At 32.3% G+C, this 13,963-nt stretch overlaps 1 protein-coding gene across 9 annotated transcripts in view; it reads left to right on the forward strand.

The window, feature by feature from the left end:
* Window positions 1-13,963, forward strand: part of LOC127065699 (neurexin-1) — a 287,672-nt gene that overhangs the window by 243,216 nt on the left and 30,493 nt on the right. For all 9 annotated transcript variants that reach the window (XM_050998448.1, XM_050998442.1, XM_050998444.1 and 6 more), the window contains 3 exons: window positions 3,095-3,386; window positions 3,590-3,770; window positions 4,201-4,372. In XM_050998448.1, coding sequence (XP_050854405.1) covers window positions 3,095-3,386; window positions 3,590-3,770; window positions 4,201-4,372 — 645 coding nt within the window. The remainder of the gene's footprint in view (window positions 1-3,094; window positions 3,387-3,589; window positions 3,771-4,200; window positions 4,373-13,963) is intronic.

Consider the following 13,963-nt stretch of genomic DNA (forward strand, 5'->3'; position numbering starts at 1 on the left):
CAACGATAGACGATCAAGAAAGAAAAAAAACTTTGAATTATCGTTTATCAGCCAAAGGGTCTCTAATCGTTCACGATAGAATCCTATAAACTACGTGACTAACACATTAATCTGCGTAATCGAATTAAGATTCGTCGATCCATGTTCGAACGATTTCTTGTTTCTTGTTTCGTTTTGATCACACAAATTGAGTATTCTTCAAAGTAAAAAAGAAAAAGGACAGATCGATTTTATATGGAATCAAACGATAGATATAATTCATTCAATAATCATAACGTTTTACTACTATCTATTTGATATTTGATATATATGGTAATAATTAAAATTTATTAGAAAAGTTCATTAGAAAAATCCAATAAAGATGTATCTCATTATTGATTAATTAGTTCTCTATTTATAGTAGAGACAATTTGTGTAAAACGACGAGATCGTAGATCAAAACGAATTCATAATAATTTTCATTATAAAAAGATTTCGATTTGACGAGTTCAAACGTACTTGCCTTTTATTAATCTTCTTTATGTAATCTTCTTTATATAAGAAAAAAAAAGAAAAAGAAAAAGAAAGAAGAAAAGAAAAGAGAGAAAAGCAAATGTCAAGTCGTTCCCTTACAAATTAAATACTTGTAAAAATAAAAAAGAAAGAAGAACGTAGAGAATGATAGAGAGAAAGAGATGAAAAAGAAAAAGAGAGATAAGCTTATTCCTTTGACGGGTTAAAACGCCTTCGAAACGACGGTCGATCCTTTGAAGCATGCTCCATGAGTTATCGAAGAAAGAAGTACTTACGTGAATACACAAGAGTGAACGTGAACACACTAGAACTCGTCACTAACGATCGATTCGAAAGAAAATAGAAAGAGTAGGTTTGGTCGACTAAAAGAAATAGAATACACACACACACAGTAGGGATATTTTTGTATGCACCACGATGCACAACAAGGATGCCTTAATTCGTCTTTCTTCTCGCGTCGTGATGCCATTATAACGTTTGTGTATGTGTGTGTGTTCACGTTCCTTCCTTTTAATATATTTTCCTATTTACTTCTAACTCATTCATTTCCTTTAAAAACAAAAAAAAAAGGGAAAACAAGAAAATAAAAAAGAAATCTACACGTCAAAGACGACAACAATAAATTGCATCAATCAGTTTAATGGATATGCATTGCAAAACGAATTGTTAATACTTATCATTTCATACGTATTTTTCCATGGAATTGAGATCACTTTGAAAGAACAATGAATAAAACAAATTATGTTTATCGTTCGACTTATTTTCTAGTATATTTCTATCGATATATATTTATATATTAATTATTAATATTGGTAGCATAGAAAAATATAATATATATCCATATGTACAAGCTCTTGGTAGAGTGTTCTTTTTTTTTTTTTTTTTTTTTTTTTAATCAACAAACATCATATATTTACAATAGTAATATCTAGAAAAAATATAATACTTGTATAATATTCTTTTATAATATACAAACGATGATTCAAACTCATCCACGTTTACCGATCTTCTTAAGTTTCTACAAAGTGAAAGAAGAAAAAAAATATGAAATAACTTCCTTACATGTCTATTTTTCTCTTTTTCTCAGTAATTCGTTCTCTAATCGATATCAGTCCCAGTAGCTCGAAATAACGATCGATGTTCTTAAGCAATAAGCGAATTTTGGAGATTTGATTTGCCTAAACTCTCTCTCTCTCTCTCTAGCCTTTATCAGCCAAAGGGTTTCTAATCGGTTTTAACAGAATCCTGTAAACTACGTGTCTAGCAAGTTAATCCACCTAATCGAATTAAGAATCGTCGATCTACGATCGAAAGATTTCATTAGTAAATGTTACCATTTGATCATACAAAGTGTATTCTTAGATAAAGTAGAAAAGGCATGCTAGGAATAACAATCAGACACATATATTTGAAAAAAAAAAAGAAAAGAAAAGATTGCCAATCTCTTAGAATATGATTTTTTCTTCATAAACTCTTATTATTCATCTTCTATATTTTTTTGGACAATCTTTTACAAACGATTGTTTAAACTCGATATATCGCAGGATATTATTCGGCTTATTCTTTTTATTGTTTGCACATTTGCATTGGCAGATTGACTCGTCATCAGTTTTAACAATCGATTTGTTCAACTCAAGTTTCGGTTGTCTCGATTGATTCAACTCAAGTTTCGATTGTTTTGATTGAATCAACTCAAGTTTCGGTTATCTCGATTAATTCTGAATGCTCTTCAATTTACCTATGAGATCAGACCGACTCGATGGATCGACGTCAACTTTATGTAATAATTGCAAATTCTCGTTCTTTAACACCTTGAAATTAATCTTAAAATTAACCGACGATGCTATAATGATTCTTATCGATAAAAGTAATACACTGGTTAACTCGTTAATTGTTTCATCCATTTTTATTCAGATTTACTCGACGATTAAAAAAAAAAAGAGAGAGAAGGAATTATTAAAATTCAAATAGAACGATAAAAATGAGTTAAAGATGTTTTCTTGAAAAAAAGATACAAAAATCTTGGAAATATTTTCTTAATTATAATTAACGAATCGATTACCTTTGAAACAATTTGTTCGACTCGAATAAGAGAACTAAATTCTATTGCTAAATACGACTGTCTTCATCTTTGATAATCCATTCCTATTATTCGATGATTATTTCAATCAAATTTCCAAGATAAGGTCGAGAATATCGTGAGTGGAAATAATTAGTTCGAAATCGTATATAATCGTAAATAATCGACTTATCATCGATCGTGATATCGCTAATCTTTAAATTTTATTATACGAGATGTAATTGCTCACGCAAAAGTTCCCGATTAATTCGTTTTCGTCAATGCGACACAAATGTAACGATAAACTTTAGGCTAATATTCAGACTCGAAATGAAATCATTTTCATTAAAAATATTTCATTCGAACGAGATCGAACGTACTTGTTTTTTGATATTTTAAAATAAAAAAAAAAAGAAAAGAAAACAAAAAATGAATTTCATTGCGTTAAGAAATAAAATATTTCAGATTGAAAATATCAAATGAAGTTTCTTATCGATAACGAATATATTTCCTTGCTTTCAGGTGGAGTAGAAAAATCTCAATACAGTCAACTACCAAAGCAAATACTGAGTCGGCATGGATTCGAGGGTTGTCTTGCGTCATTGGATCTTAGCGGCGAAAGTACCGATTTACTCTCGGATGCAGTTGTCCCGAGTTCTCTCGTCGAGCCCGGATGTGACGTATACGCGAATCTTCACGCTGGAAAAAAATGTACTCACGATGTATGCGCGAATCATGGTACATGTTTACAACAATGGAACAGTTATACCTGCGACTGCGACATGACCAGCTTTTCAGGACCTACTTGTAGCGAAGGAAAAAAAAAAAAAAAAAAATGGAAGAAAAAAATTAAAAAAAAAAAAAGAGAGATAAAAATTTCTTGTTATTGCTGTTGTTGTTGTTATCTTCTTTTTTTTGTGAATTCCATTTTACAAATATTTTCGTTTAAATCATCGAAGCTTAGTTTCGAGAGTATTGATCGTATTGAAAGACCGACTGACGATACGTTATCTTTGCAGAGGCTGTGGCATATGAATTTGGTGCAGGAAGAGGAATCATCACATATACGTTTCCATCGGATCGAAGACCGGAAATGAAACGAGACACCGTCGCCTTGGGATTCGTTACGGGAATGAACGACGCGGTGCTACTTAGAATAGAATCAGCCTCTAGCAACGATTACTTAGAAATTGAGATTGTTAGTATCTCGTCGATAAGAAAGATTTCTACTTCGTAATACCCTCGTTTGATCCTTTCTCTCTTTTACTATCATCCAATTGGATAGAAATTCAAATCCTAATCATACGATTGATTTTGGAATCTTAACGATATTTCAGATCATAAATTTATTTATAAAGTAAATTTGTAAAGAAGAAAAAGAAAAACAAAAAATATCACATTTAATTTACATAGGTGGAATATTAAATTTGAAGATTACTAATACGAATGTTCGCAAAAATTTGTGGATTGCTATCTTTTATATACATATACATATATATATAATACATATGATATATAATATATACAATGTATATAATATATAATACGTACAATATATATGTGCATGTACATTATACTTTCTTTTGACAACTTTTAACAACAAAACTTATCGTTTATTTATCTCGTAGGTCGAAGGAAACATTTTTGCGGTATACAACATGGGAACGAACGATCATCCAGTCGGAGAAGTAGGTGTCAAAGTAAACGACAATCAATATCACGTCGTTAGATTCACGAGAAGTGGAGCGAACAGCACGTTACAAGTCGACGATTACAATCTTCAATCGAATCATCCGTCCGGTGAGTGTCACTTGTCTACGCTACACACATCATTATCACGAAGTTACCGAAGAAACACCACGTAACAATTTGAAATCGAAATAAAGACGATAAAGATTAAACAGGTACGATAAATCACCGGTTATTTTCGTCTATGAATCGAATCAAAGAAACAGAAAGAGAAAGGGAGAGATAAAAAGAGTTCACAAGAAGTACGAATAACATTTCGTCGAATAATAACGAACGTTAATATCAAAAAATAAATTTACTAGAAGAGAGACAGACAGAGAGAGAGAGAGAGAGAGAGAGAGAGAGATGTGTATTCGATGCAAGCGAGAAGAGCAGACTACCTTGGAAAGGGCCCTGAACGCCCTTTTATAAGCTTTCTACGGTCGAGTGATCCTTGAACCGTGTGAAACGACCACCATTGGTCGTCTAGAATAACACTACGACATTCCCAGGTCAAAAAGAGAGGTAGAAAAAGAGAAAGAGAGAGAGAGAGAGAAAGGTTTCCTTCTAGTACATATCATAACAATGGTGGAAGGTCCCAAAAAATTGTCTACCTCTAAGTCCTTTCTAATAGCCTGGCTTCTTGAAGAAACCTAATTGATATTCTTCTAATTTTTGTCTTCATACTTCATATCACAAAAATTAATACTTAGTATTTCAAAAGTTAATAATAATGAAAATTCTTTTTACATCTCTACCTCTAACAACGTTCTATAATCCTGTCTCTCGAAAACGAAATAATTACTTCAATTATCTTTTTTTTTTTCTTTTTTATTTTATGATTACGATTTATATATATATATTTATATATATATATTTATTTATTTATTTATTTATTTATATATAAAATAAAAGAAGAAGGAAAGAAAAAAAATTATCCATACATGAGATATTCAATAATTGACATAATTATGGTGTTCCCTTGTTAAGGGGAAAGTATACCAATGAACGAACGATGCAAAACTCAGGTCGAAGACATTCCAAGGAGAAAATACTTTCGCGTCTTATAGCTTCCTGATGTGTTTCACCATAGAAGTGAAAGGGTTTGAAATTTCGTTCCTTCTAAGGTCACGTAGTAAAAGACGTTTCGTTCATTTTACAACTAGCTACGATTTTCTAAGTTCCTATTACCATCGAAGACACTAATCCGCGTCATTAGCTTCGGTCATTGTCACGACAATGGGAACTCGATCAAGCATGAACAATGGCGAGCCATCGAAAGGAAATGAATAAATCAAGAGAGGCATGGACGTTCTCTACTCCTTTCCTCTTTGTGACGATACAAAAGGTATGTGAGAAGGAATTCCATGGGAATCTACCCAACGTATAACTTCCTATGCTTACATGAAACCTTGATAAATTATTCTCGAGCCTATGGTGTTTCTCGATCATTCCCATATATGGAAGAAAATAATCGCTAGAATACGAACTGAGAGCTTAAACGATTCGGTTGAAATGTGTGAAAAAAGAAAAAAAAAAAGAGAGAGAGAGAGAAAAAAAAAAAAGAAAGGAAAGAAAATAATAATAAAAAGAACAGGGGAGAAAAATTGAATAAAAAAAAATTAAACAAATAAAAGTACTCGTGGGATAATGATCGTTTCGTTAATCCCTTACTAAAACGTACGCGTTAAATTATTTTCTCTGGTCGTTAAATTTATCGCGTTCGCTGCTCCGACACGATTTTTATTGCCAGCTAGCGTTCCATCAGTCTCTCGAGTAACGCTTGTCATAACGAAGAGAGAGAGAGATATAAATACACAGGTACTACACGCTTCGAATTAGTTCGATCCTACCAAGTTAATTTAACAATTTAATAAAAAAGCGATTTAATTGATTTCGTACGCGCCAGGCCGTTGGTCCAATCATTCGATCACCATCGATAAAAACTATACGTAGATATACGTACCTGTGAATATGTAGTACATCGTACAAACTCGCAAAGTCAAACTGTTTCAATGTAAATTACATTCTCCTTTGATTATACGTATATGTATAGATACACATATATATATGTGTGTGTATGTGTATACACACATACAATATGTATATACATATGTATGCATATATTATAGATACGAAAATGTGATGAACCATGGAAAGTGAAATAATTGATTGACCTTCGATCGATTTTAATTATCAAATTCTTCCATCAACTCGAATGAGATATAATATATACTAAAATGCATAGCGCAATATGAATTACATAGATTACATTACATACGCGTATTAGAGACATAGATATACATATGTATCCATACATTTACATTTCTATATCATCTGCATATAGAGATAGAGATCATATCCTCTGGCATATAGGTATACCTATATTTGCGTTACATTAATAATCAAAATATCTAGTTGATATAGTCTCAGTTTCAAATTGAACTATCATCCAATGATATTTCCTTCTGTCGTTAGAAAAATGATCGATTAAATTCTAGAGAGAGTACATAGTAATATTGAAGAAAATAATATATATATATATATATATATATATATATATATATATATATACATATATATAATCGTTTGATTAAAGACGTGATATTAAAAATCGACTGATTATACAAAAAAAGAAAAAACCACAAAGTCATGCAACCCATAGAACAAATAATTATTTAAAATAATCTAAAATCCATTCAATACATCATGATCTGGATAAAAAAAAAATGACTTTCGTATTTTTAACGCACAAGGCAGATAATGAGTTTTTTACGTTTACATTATCTTTTTTCAATAATCTCTGTAGATGTTGTTTAATCGGCATCTACATTGATCATACTTTAATAGCTTTACGTTAAATCTATAGATAACAAACTGCACTTCTTTATCACCGTGTATATAAACTGATCTATATAGTTACATCGACTATAGAGCATCGATTATAAAGAAAATCATTTAGAAAGGAAAAAGGTATTTCTCGACAGGCATGAATACCGAATATTAATTCACTGGGAGATCGCCGATAAAGCAATAAAACTTTCGTTTCCGCACAAGCAAGTAGAGAAGTTATTTTCCCTTTAAACGAAAAGTCTTTCGCGAAAGGCTACCCCCACCCAAAGAAAATTATCATCGTTTCAGCAATAAACTTACTCGTTGCTAGACTTTCCCGATAATTAGTCACGACGAAAGTAGAACGAGCTTCGTCGTCTTCCCGTTTAATTATCGTTCCTCGCTATACTTTAATTTATTTTCTGCAATTTATCATGATCCCCAGTGTGAAAATAGATTCCGCATTAGGGTAACCCATCACGTGATGTCCCGATAATTTTATCAAAACGTCACTCGACTGGAAAAATTATTATCGACATTTACGTACATCTAAATAGATGGATAGATACTTATCCTAAATTATTATTTATTTATATATATATATGTATATATATTTTCTATTGTAAAAAAAAGATACATGAATCGTCAAAGTATCTCTCTCTTCTTTTTCAATATTAACATTAACAAATTATAACATAAATGATAAGATAAGATGATTACAAAATTCACTTCTACCATCTTTACAGTAGTATACTTTATATTATAACTCGACATCGTTATAAGGACAAGTAGCAGGATGGAAGCCACTTTAAAAAGCTGCTACAATTTAATGCAATAATTCAAAGAGCTAGCGTCGCTATTCAAAAGATAAAATCGCGTAAGATCTTTTCTCCTCTTTCTTTGCATTTCTCCTCTCTCTCTCTCTCTCTCTCTTTTTTATTTTTAATCTAAATCTTTAATATAATAAACTTGAAAAATATTTTTTGCGACGCTTCATCGAAGATCGAGTGAAGGACGAAAAAAAAAGAAAAAAGAAAAAAAATGTCAGCTTCATAATTCAAAGTCCTTGAACGAAGAGAGAAAGAGAAAGTGACAAAGAGAGAAAGAGAGAAAGAGAGAGAGAGAGGGCAGAGGGTGAATCCGATTTGATTTAATTAGAATAAATTTGCCTGCATAAAAAGTAAGATGACGGGGATATGCTCCACGCTAGGTATATCAGCCTGGTAGCTAAATTTAACGAATTATGCGTAGCTCATCGTAATCGGGATTTAAAAGGGATATCTCCCTTCTCCGTCGTCCTCTCATAAAAACGAAAACGGGGTAGGGTCGATGCATCTCGAATAAAAATGGCGGCTTAGCTCTCAGTGAAATAGACGAACGAGACTAACAACGAACGGATCCATCCACCATGATGAGAGGCGTGGCATTTTATGGGCTAACCCCGCATACAATTATTTCGTGGGTCCACCATAGGGAGTCGAAAAGAATCGACTGATGCAAGAGAGTCCTGGTGCTCCTTCTTTTCTCATGTTTCCCTTATCCCTAAGTGGTACGACATCCGACTTTGGTCCCTTAACCCTATCGTCTCGTTGCACTAATTAACACTTTCAATGAAATAATTACTTTTTGCCAATCAAATCGCTCGACCAATCGTGACCGTCTCCTCTTGCTTTCTTTCTTTCTTTCTTTCTTTCTTTCTTTCTTTGTTTCTCTCTCTCTCTCTCTCTCTCTCTCTCTCTCTCTTTCTCTCTTTTTCTTTCTCTCTCTTTATCTTTCTATGGTGTCAGACAGAAGGGAGAAATACCATCGTGGCTTATCCCATCACCATAGTGATGGTACCTCTTCACCTTATATTCCCTGGATATACTAAGCCACAAGGCTTTTGTTCGTTTGCTGACCTTGTTCGTCATTCGACTCAAGGCCAAAGACACGATACATAGTTAATAAATTATTTGATATTTTTTTCTCGTGTCACGTATTTATATATATTATATATACGTATAGGAATATCTGTGTACGCTTGTATAGTTTATTGACTTTGTTGATAACCTTCATCGATAGGTATACAAATAATTTTCTCTCTCTTTCTCTCTTTGTTTTCTTCGTTCAAATATCAATCAACGATTTATTGTACTTTGATTTTCACTTGGAAAGGAGTTTCTAAATAATATTGTAAACGTAGTAACAAAGAGAAACATCCAAGAGATCGTCTAATATTCTTAAATGAAAAGGACTCGTTGTTAGTGATATAACATTTTTAATAGATTTTGACTAAACCTTTCCTACCTCTAAAACCACAAGTAGAAATCCTTTGAATCTTTTGACGAAAACAGTTCAATATTCAGTTTACAGCTCAATCGTATCCAAAGCCTGAAAGGCTTTGTCGCGTGACGGTGCTTTGAGCTAAACGCGCGGTAAGGTCAAACAACCATACTCGAGGGGGACCGTCGTCATCGTCGTCGTCGGCGTCCCTTTCTACTTCCAATTTGATGCCTTTTAAATTCTACCCCTTACTCCTCCTCTCGATCAAACCAGTAAATGCTCTGTCGTACGACAACTTTCTCGCTGACCTTGCTCTCCTGATATGTTTCTAGATCACTTCAAACCCTTTGGGACCTAAACCCTTTATACTTTACCAATCAGACACCTTGTTCGTGGTCTCTTTGTTAATCTATATCTAAATCAAACCAAACGAAATAAACCATTTGAAATCATAACCGCGAGCCTCGAAATAGAAAGGAAATTATATTTTTTAAAACCTTACAAAAAGGGCCTGAATAATATATATATGCGTGTATGTATATTCTATATACGTTTTTTTCTGCTTATATGTGTATATATGTATGTATATATATATATACGTATGTGTGCACTTACTTTTCTGTAAGATTTCTTCAATGATGTTCAAGTTCACTTATAGGGTAACGCCCTTCGTGCAAGATTTATCCTCTCCCCGATCCTACTCCCTTGTTCCTTAGAAATTCGAGGAAGCTTAGAAACTCAGACCCTTTTCTCGTATCGATACAGGAAACTTCAAGTACGTAGTACTATATACGTGTATACATAGAATCCACTATCTCGAAACTCACCCTTCTTCCTCCCCTTTACTTCCATCTCGCACACATCGCGTGCTCGATTCACTTTCAACCTAGGAAGTCATCCTCTTCGCTTATTCTGTTTCTCTGCTTCATATGTGGAGGGCTGCATGTCCCTAAGCCACATATTCTCTCTCACGCATGTGACACACGAGTGTCCTTAAAGCAAAGGTGATACGTGATAACGAACTCGCGAATATTCTCACCGACCTATGCCGTACCTATATTTCTAAAGTTACGTTTTCTGACTCTGTATTTACGATAGACTACGAATATGTATCTAGAGGGGAAAAAGAAAGATACAAAAAAAAAAGAAATTTCTTCGACCATCTAATGTCATCTAATTTGATCTAATTCCTTTGAATAATATAAATCGACTCATTTTGATATCCATACCTTATATATTTCTTATTAGTTTGAGTTTGCTTTATATCCGACTTGAATTATAAATTATAAAAGAGTATTTATACATAAATATGTTGTATATAATATGCGATATACCGAGATACATATATACAACAAAAATCAATAGAACAACCCCGTTTAGGATAACGAAAGGGTGAGAATAGAAAGAAGAGTGTGGGCAGAGACTGAAAACCTTCTTATTGCGGATGCGGCTCTGGTGGAAAAGGTCACGTCGTAGGCCTTTTTTCTATCGATCGAGTTTAAAAGCCCGACCGAGCCGTACCTTGGCTTTCGTAGAAAAGGGCGTAACCCTGTTTGTCACGTCGACCTCTTATTCTCCTGTTTTCCTAATAGTAAAATAGTTCAAACGACACGTGGTCGTGGTCTTGCTCTATCGCATACGATCATTTGAAAAAGTTTTCACTCATGAAAGCACTTTCGAACGCAATTCATCGTCGGACATTGTTTCTTTTTATTTTTTTCTTTTTTTGAATAAAACATCGAAACGTCTAGTCTCTCAAAGTTCGTAGAAAATAAAAATAAATAAAATTTCTACGAAAAAACATTTTTTTTTTTCAGTTTTTTTTTTTCTTTATTTCTTTTAAATAACTTTTCCATTTCGTCGACCGAGTTCTCTCTCGTTAATTTCTCTTTCATCACGAGCGTATAACTTTGAATGTGTTCTTTGCGAAAAAAAAAATGTACTTTGTATTATAACGTTCTTCTAATTAATGAAATAATTTATTAAATTAGTATACCTTTGGATGCAGGCAAATCCTTTTGTTAAAATCAATTTCAATGTTTTTCCTTTCTTCTTCGTCATTTTTTTTTTCTTATTTTTATAAATATAAAGTAAAATCAAATGAGACGTATAATATTTGGACCCATTTAATGATTTCCGTTGTTTCTTCTTAATTACTTAATTTGATTTCCACTGAGCTATTTCGTAAATTCCTTCGTTTCAATTTAATTTATTTTATAATTACGTTTCGTGTCACGTCAAACATGCTTTGAAGCAAACGTATACTTCATTATTATAATTACTGTTATGAAATCATTTGTAAAATTAATATCTTTTTGATCTCCCTCGAATACTAACAGAAGCTTATCCAGGCCCAAATTTGGTTTATTTAAATTTAATAATTTCTTGAATAATTTTCTAATATATATGATAACGTAAAATCGAATGTGATATATGTATTATCTCTATTTAACTATTTACATTATTATCTAAACAAATTAATTATATATCTATCGATCTCTTTCGTAATATTCCTTCGTTAAAATTTAATTTATTTTTGCATTAAACGTACTTTGTGACACATAGATACTTTATATCTCATAACGTCCTATAATTAATTTTACAATATCTTCAATAAAAATAAAAGATACAAAGCAAAGCAAAGATACTTTTATCAGAATCACCGTATCCTTGAAAATCACTGTTTTGAGTCGTGCTTTTTTCCTCTCGAATTAAATCATATAAAAAATATTTAACATCTACACTCTCGCTTTTCAAAAATTACATACATACGTACTATACTATAATTATCGATATATATATATATATACACACACACACACGCATATATATCGTCAATATATTTCATTATAAAAATCTAAACGATCGTTTCTTTCTCCTATGTAAGAAAGTAAACGATTTTACGTAAAAAATTAAACGTTGGACTATATAAAGGACCACTGAGATCGTCCATTTTGTCGGTCGAACTATGTGGGACACATCATCAACCCCTAATACACGCTTCTAGCTAGGATCTAGGTTCTCCTCGTTAGAACAACATTTGCTGGTTGCTTCTATCGTTTGAAACCGCTTCCTCGTCGTCCATACTACCCTGGCCACTAATTAGAGAATTCTATTCAATCGTTCCCCTCTTTGGAGGGATGACGTAGTCTTCGTTTCAACGAACACCACCATTCGCATCCTAATGTCCAATCTGAAAAGGCTTTGCCCTATGACATCATATCAAAGTCAAATGCTTTACAACAGTTCTCTCTCTCTCTCTCTCTCTCTCTCTCTCTTTCTCTTTCTCTCTTTTGAATATGAATTACGAAGGGTGAATATGAATTAGGACGCAATACGTATATATACGAATACATAAACAAACTCTATACACGGTTAAATCGGCTATACATAAAATATTGAAACGATGATGTCATGCTAATGTTAGATAGAATATATCGAGATGAGAGAAATTATCACGCAGTTTGTATTTTAATAATATAATAAAATATAAAAGCGATCTGCACATACTTCCTTATACGATAAAATATTAAAACGACGATAACTTCGTTAAATATACTTAAGATGATATATATATATATATCAAAAGAAAACTAGTAATACTTAGTAAATTAATGCAATTTATTTAAAGAAATTAATCTAAAATCTCGACGAATAGATAATAAATTTAACACATTACGAAGACAGATCACGAAATATCTCGTGTACGGATTTAATTATTTATTAGCTAAAATTTTCGTCAGTCGATAAATACAAGATCGAGTTAACTTAATATACTTTGATATTTTTATCCGAATCATTTATATCCACGCGAATCGCGATAACGCAATCAATACGTATTATAAATGATATCGAAATAATATACGTAATATTATAAGATTGAAAAATATTTCTACTCTACAATATGTCGAGACGTTTACGAACCAAACGACCGTCACACTCGAGTGCCTACTTTCGACTGTCGTCCCTCATCCTCTAATGTTTATCTTCTCTTTCTTTCGACACGAGCACCTCTCTCTCTCTCTCTCTCTCTCTCTCTCTCTCTCTCTCTCTCTCTCTCTCTCTCTCTCTCTCTCTCTCTCTCGTTCTTTTCCCCCACTTTGCTACCCCTCGCCCCATTCATTCTTCAATACGTTACGTGTGTATACGAACGTATGTATAGAGCTAGCAGATAAATTTATGAATTTTTTTGTTTATCCTTGTAGCTTACATTGTTTTGATTTTTTCTAATCTCCTCGCGTTTTCTCTGAATATTCGCGTAACACAAATATACACATATATTACCACGTCTAAAAGCAATATTTTAATGGAACTCTTTTTTACTAATTCGTTTTATACTTTTATTTATTAAATTACATGATTATATAATTTCATAATACTTTTAATCTTGATTACGATATAATTTCATATAATACAATATTATACTTTTACAATATAATATCATAACAAATTCTTTTCGTCTTTCAAACGATACAATTATTAGTCATATTCATTGCTATTAAAAAACTAAGCAGACGAAGAACGTAATACGATCGATACTTTTATACTCTTTACTAATCAATTCTCTTT

The sequence above is a fragment of the Vespula vulgaris genome, chromosome 8 (assembly GCF_905475345.1).
Source record: "Vespula vulgaris chromosome 8, iyVesVulg1.1, whole genome shotgun sequence".
NCBI lineage: Eukaryota > Metazoa > Arthropoda > Insecta > Hymenoptera > Vespidae > Vespula > Vespula vulgaris.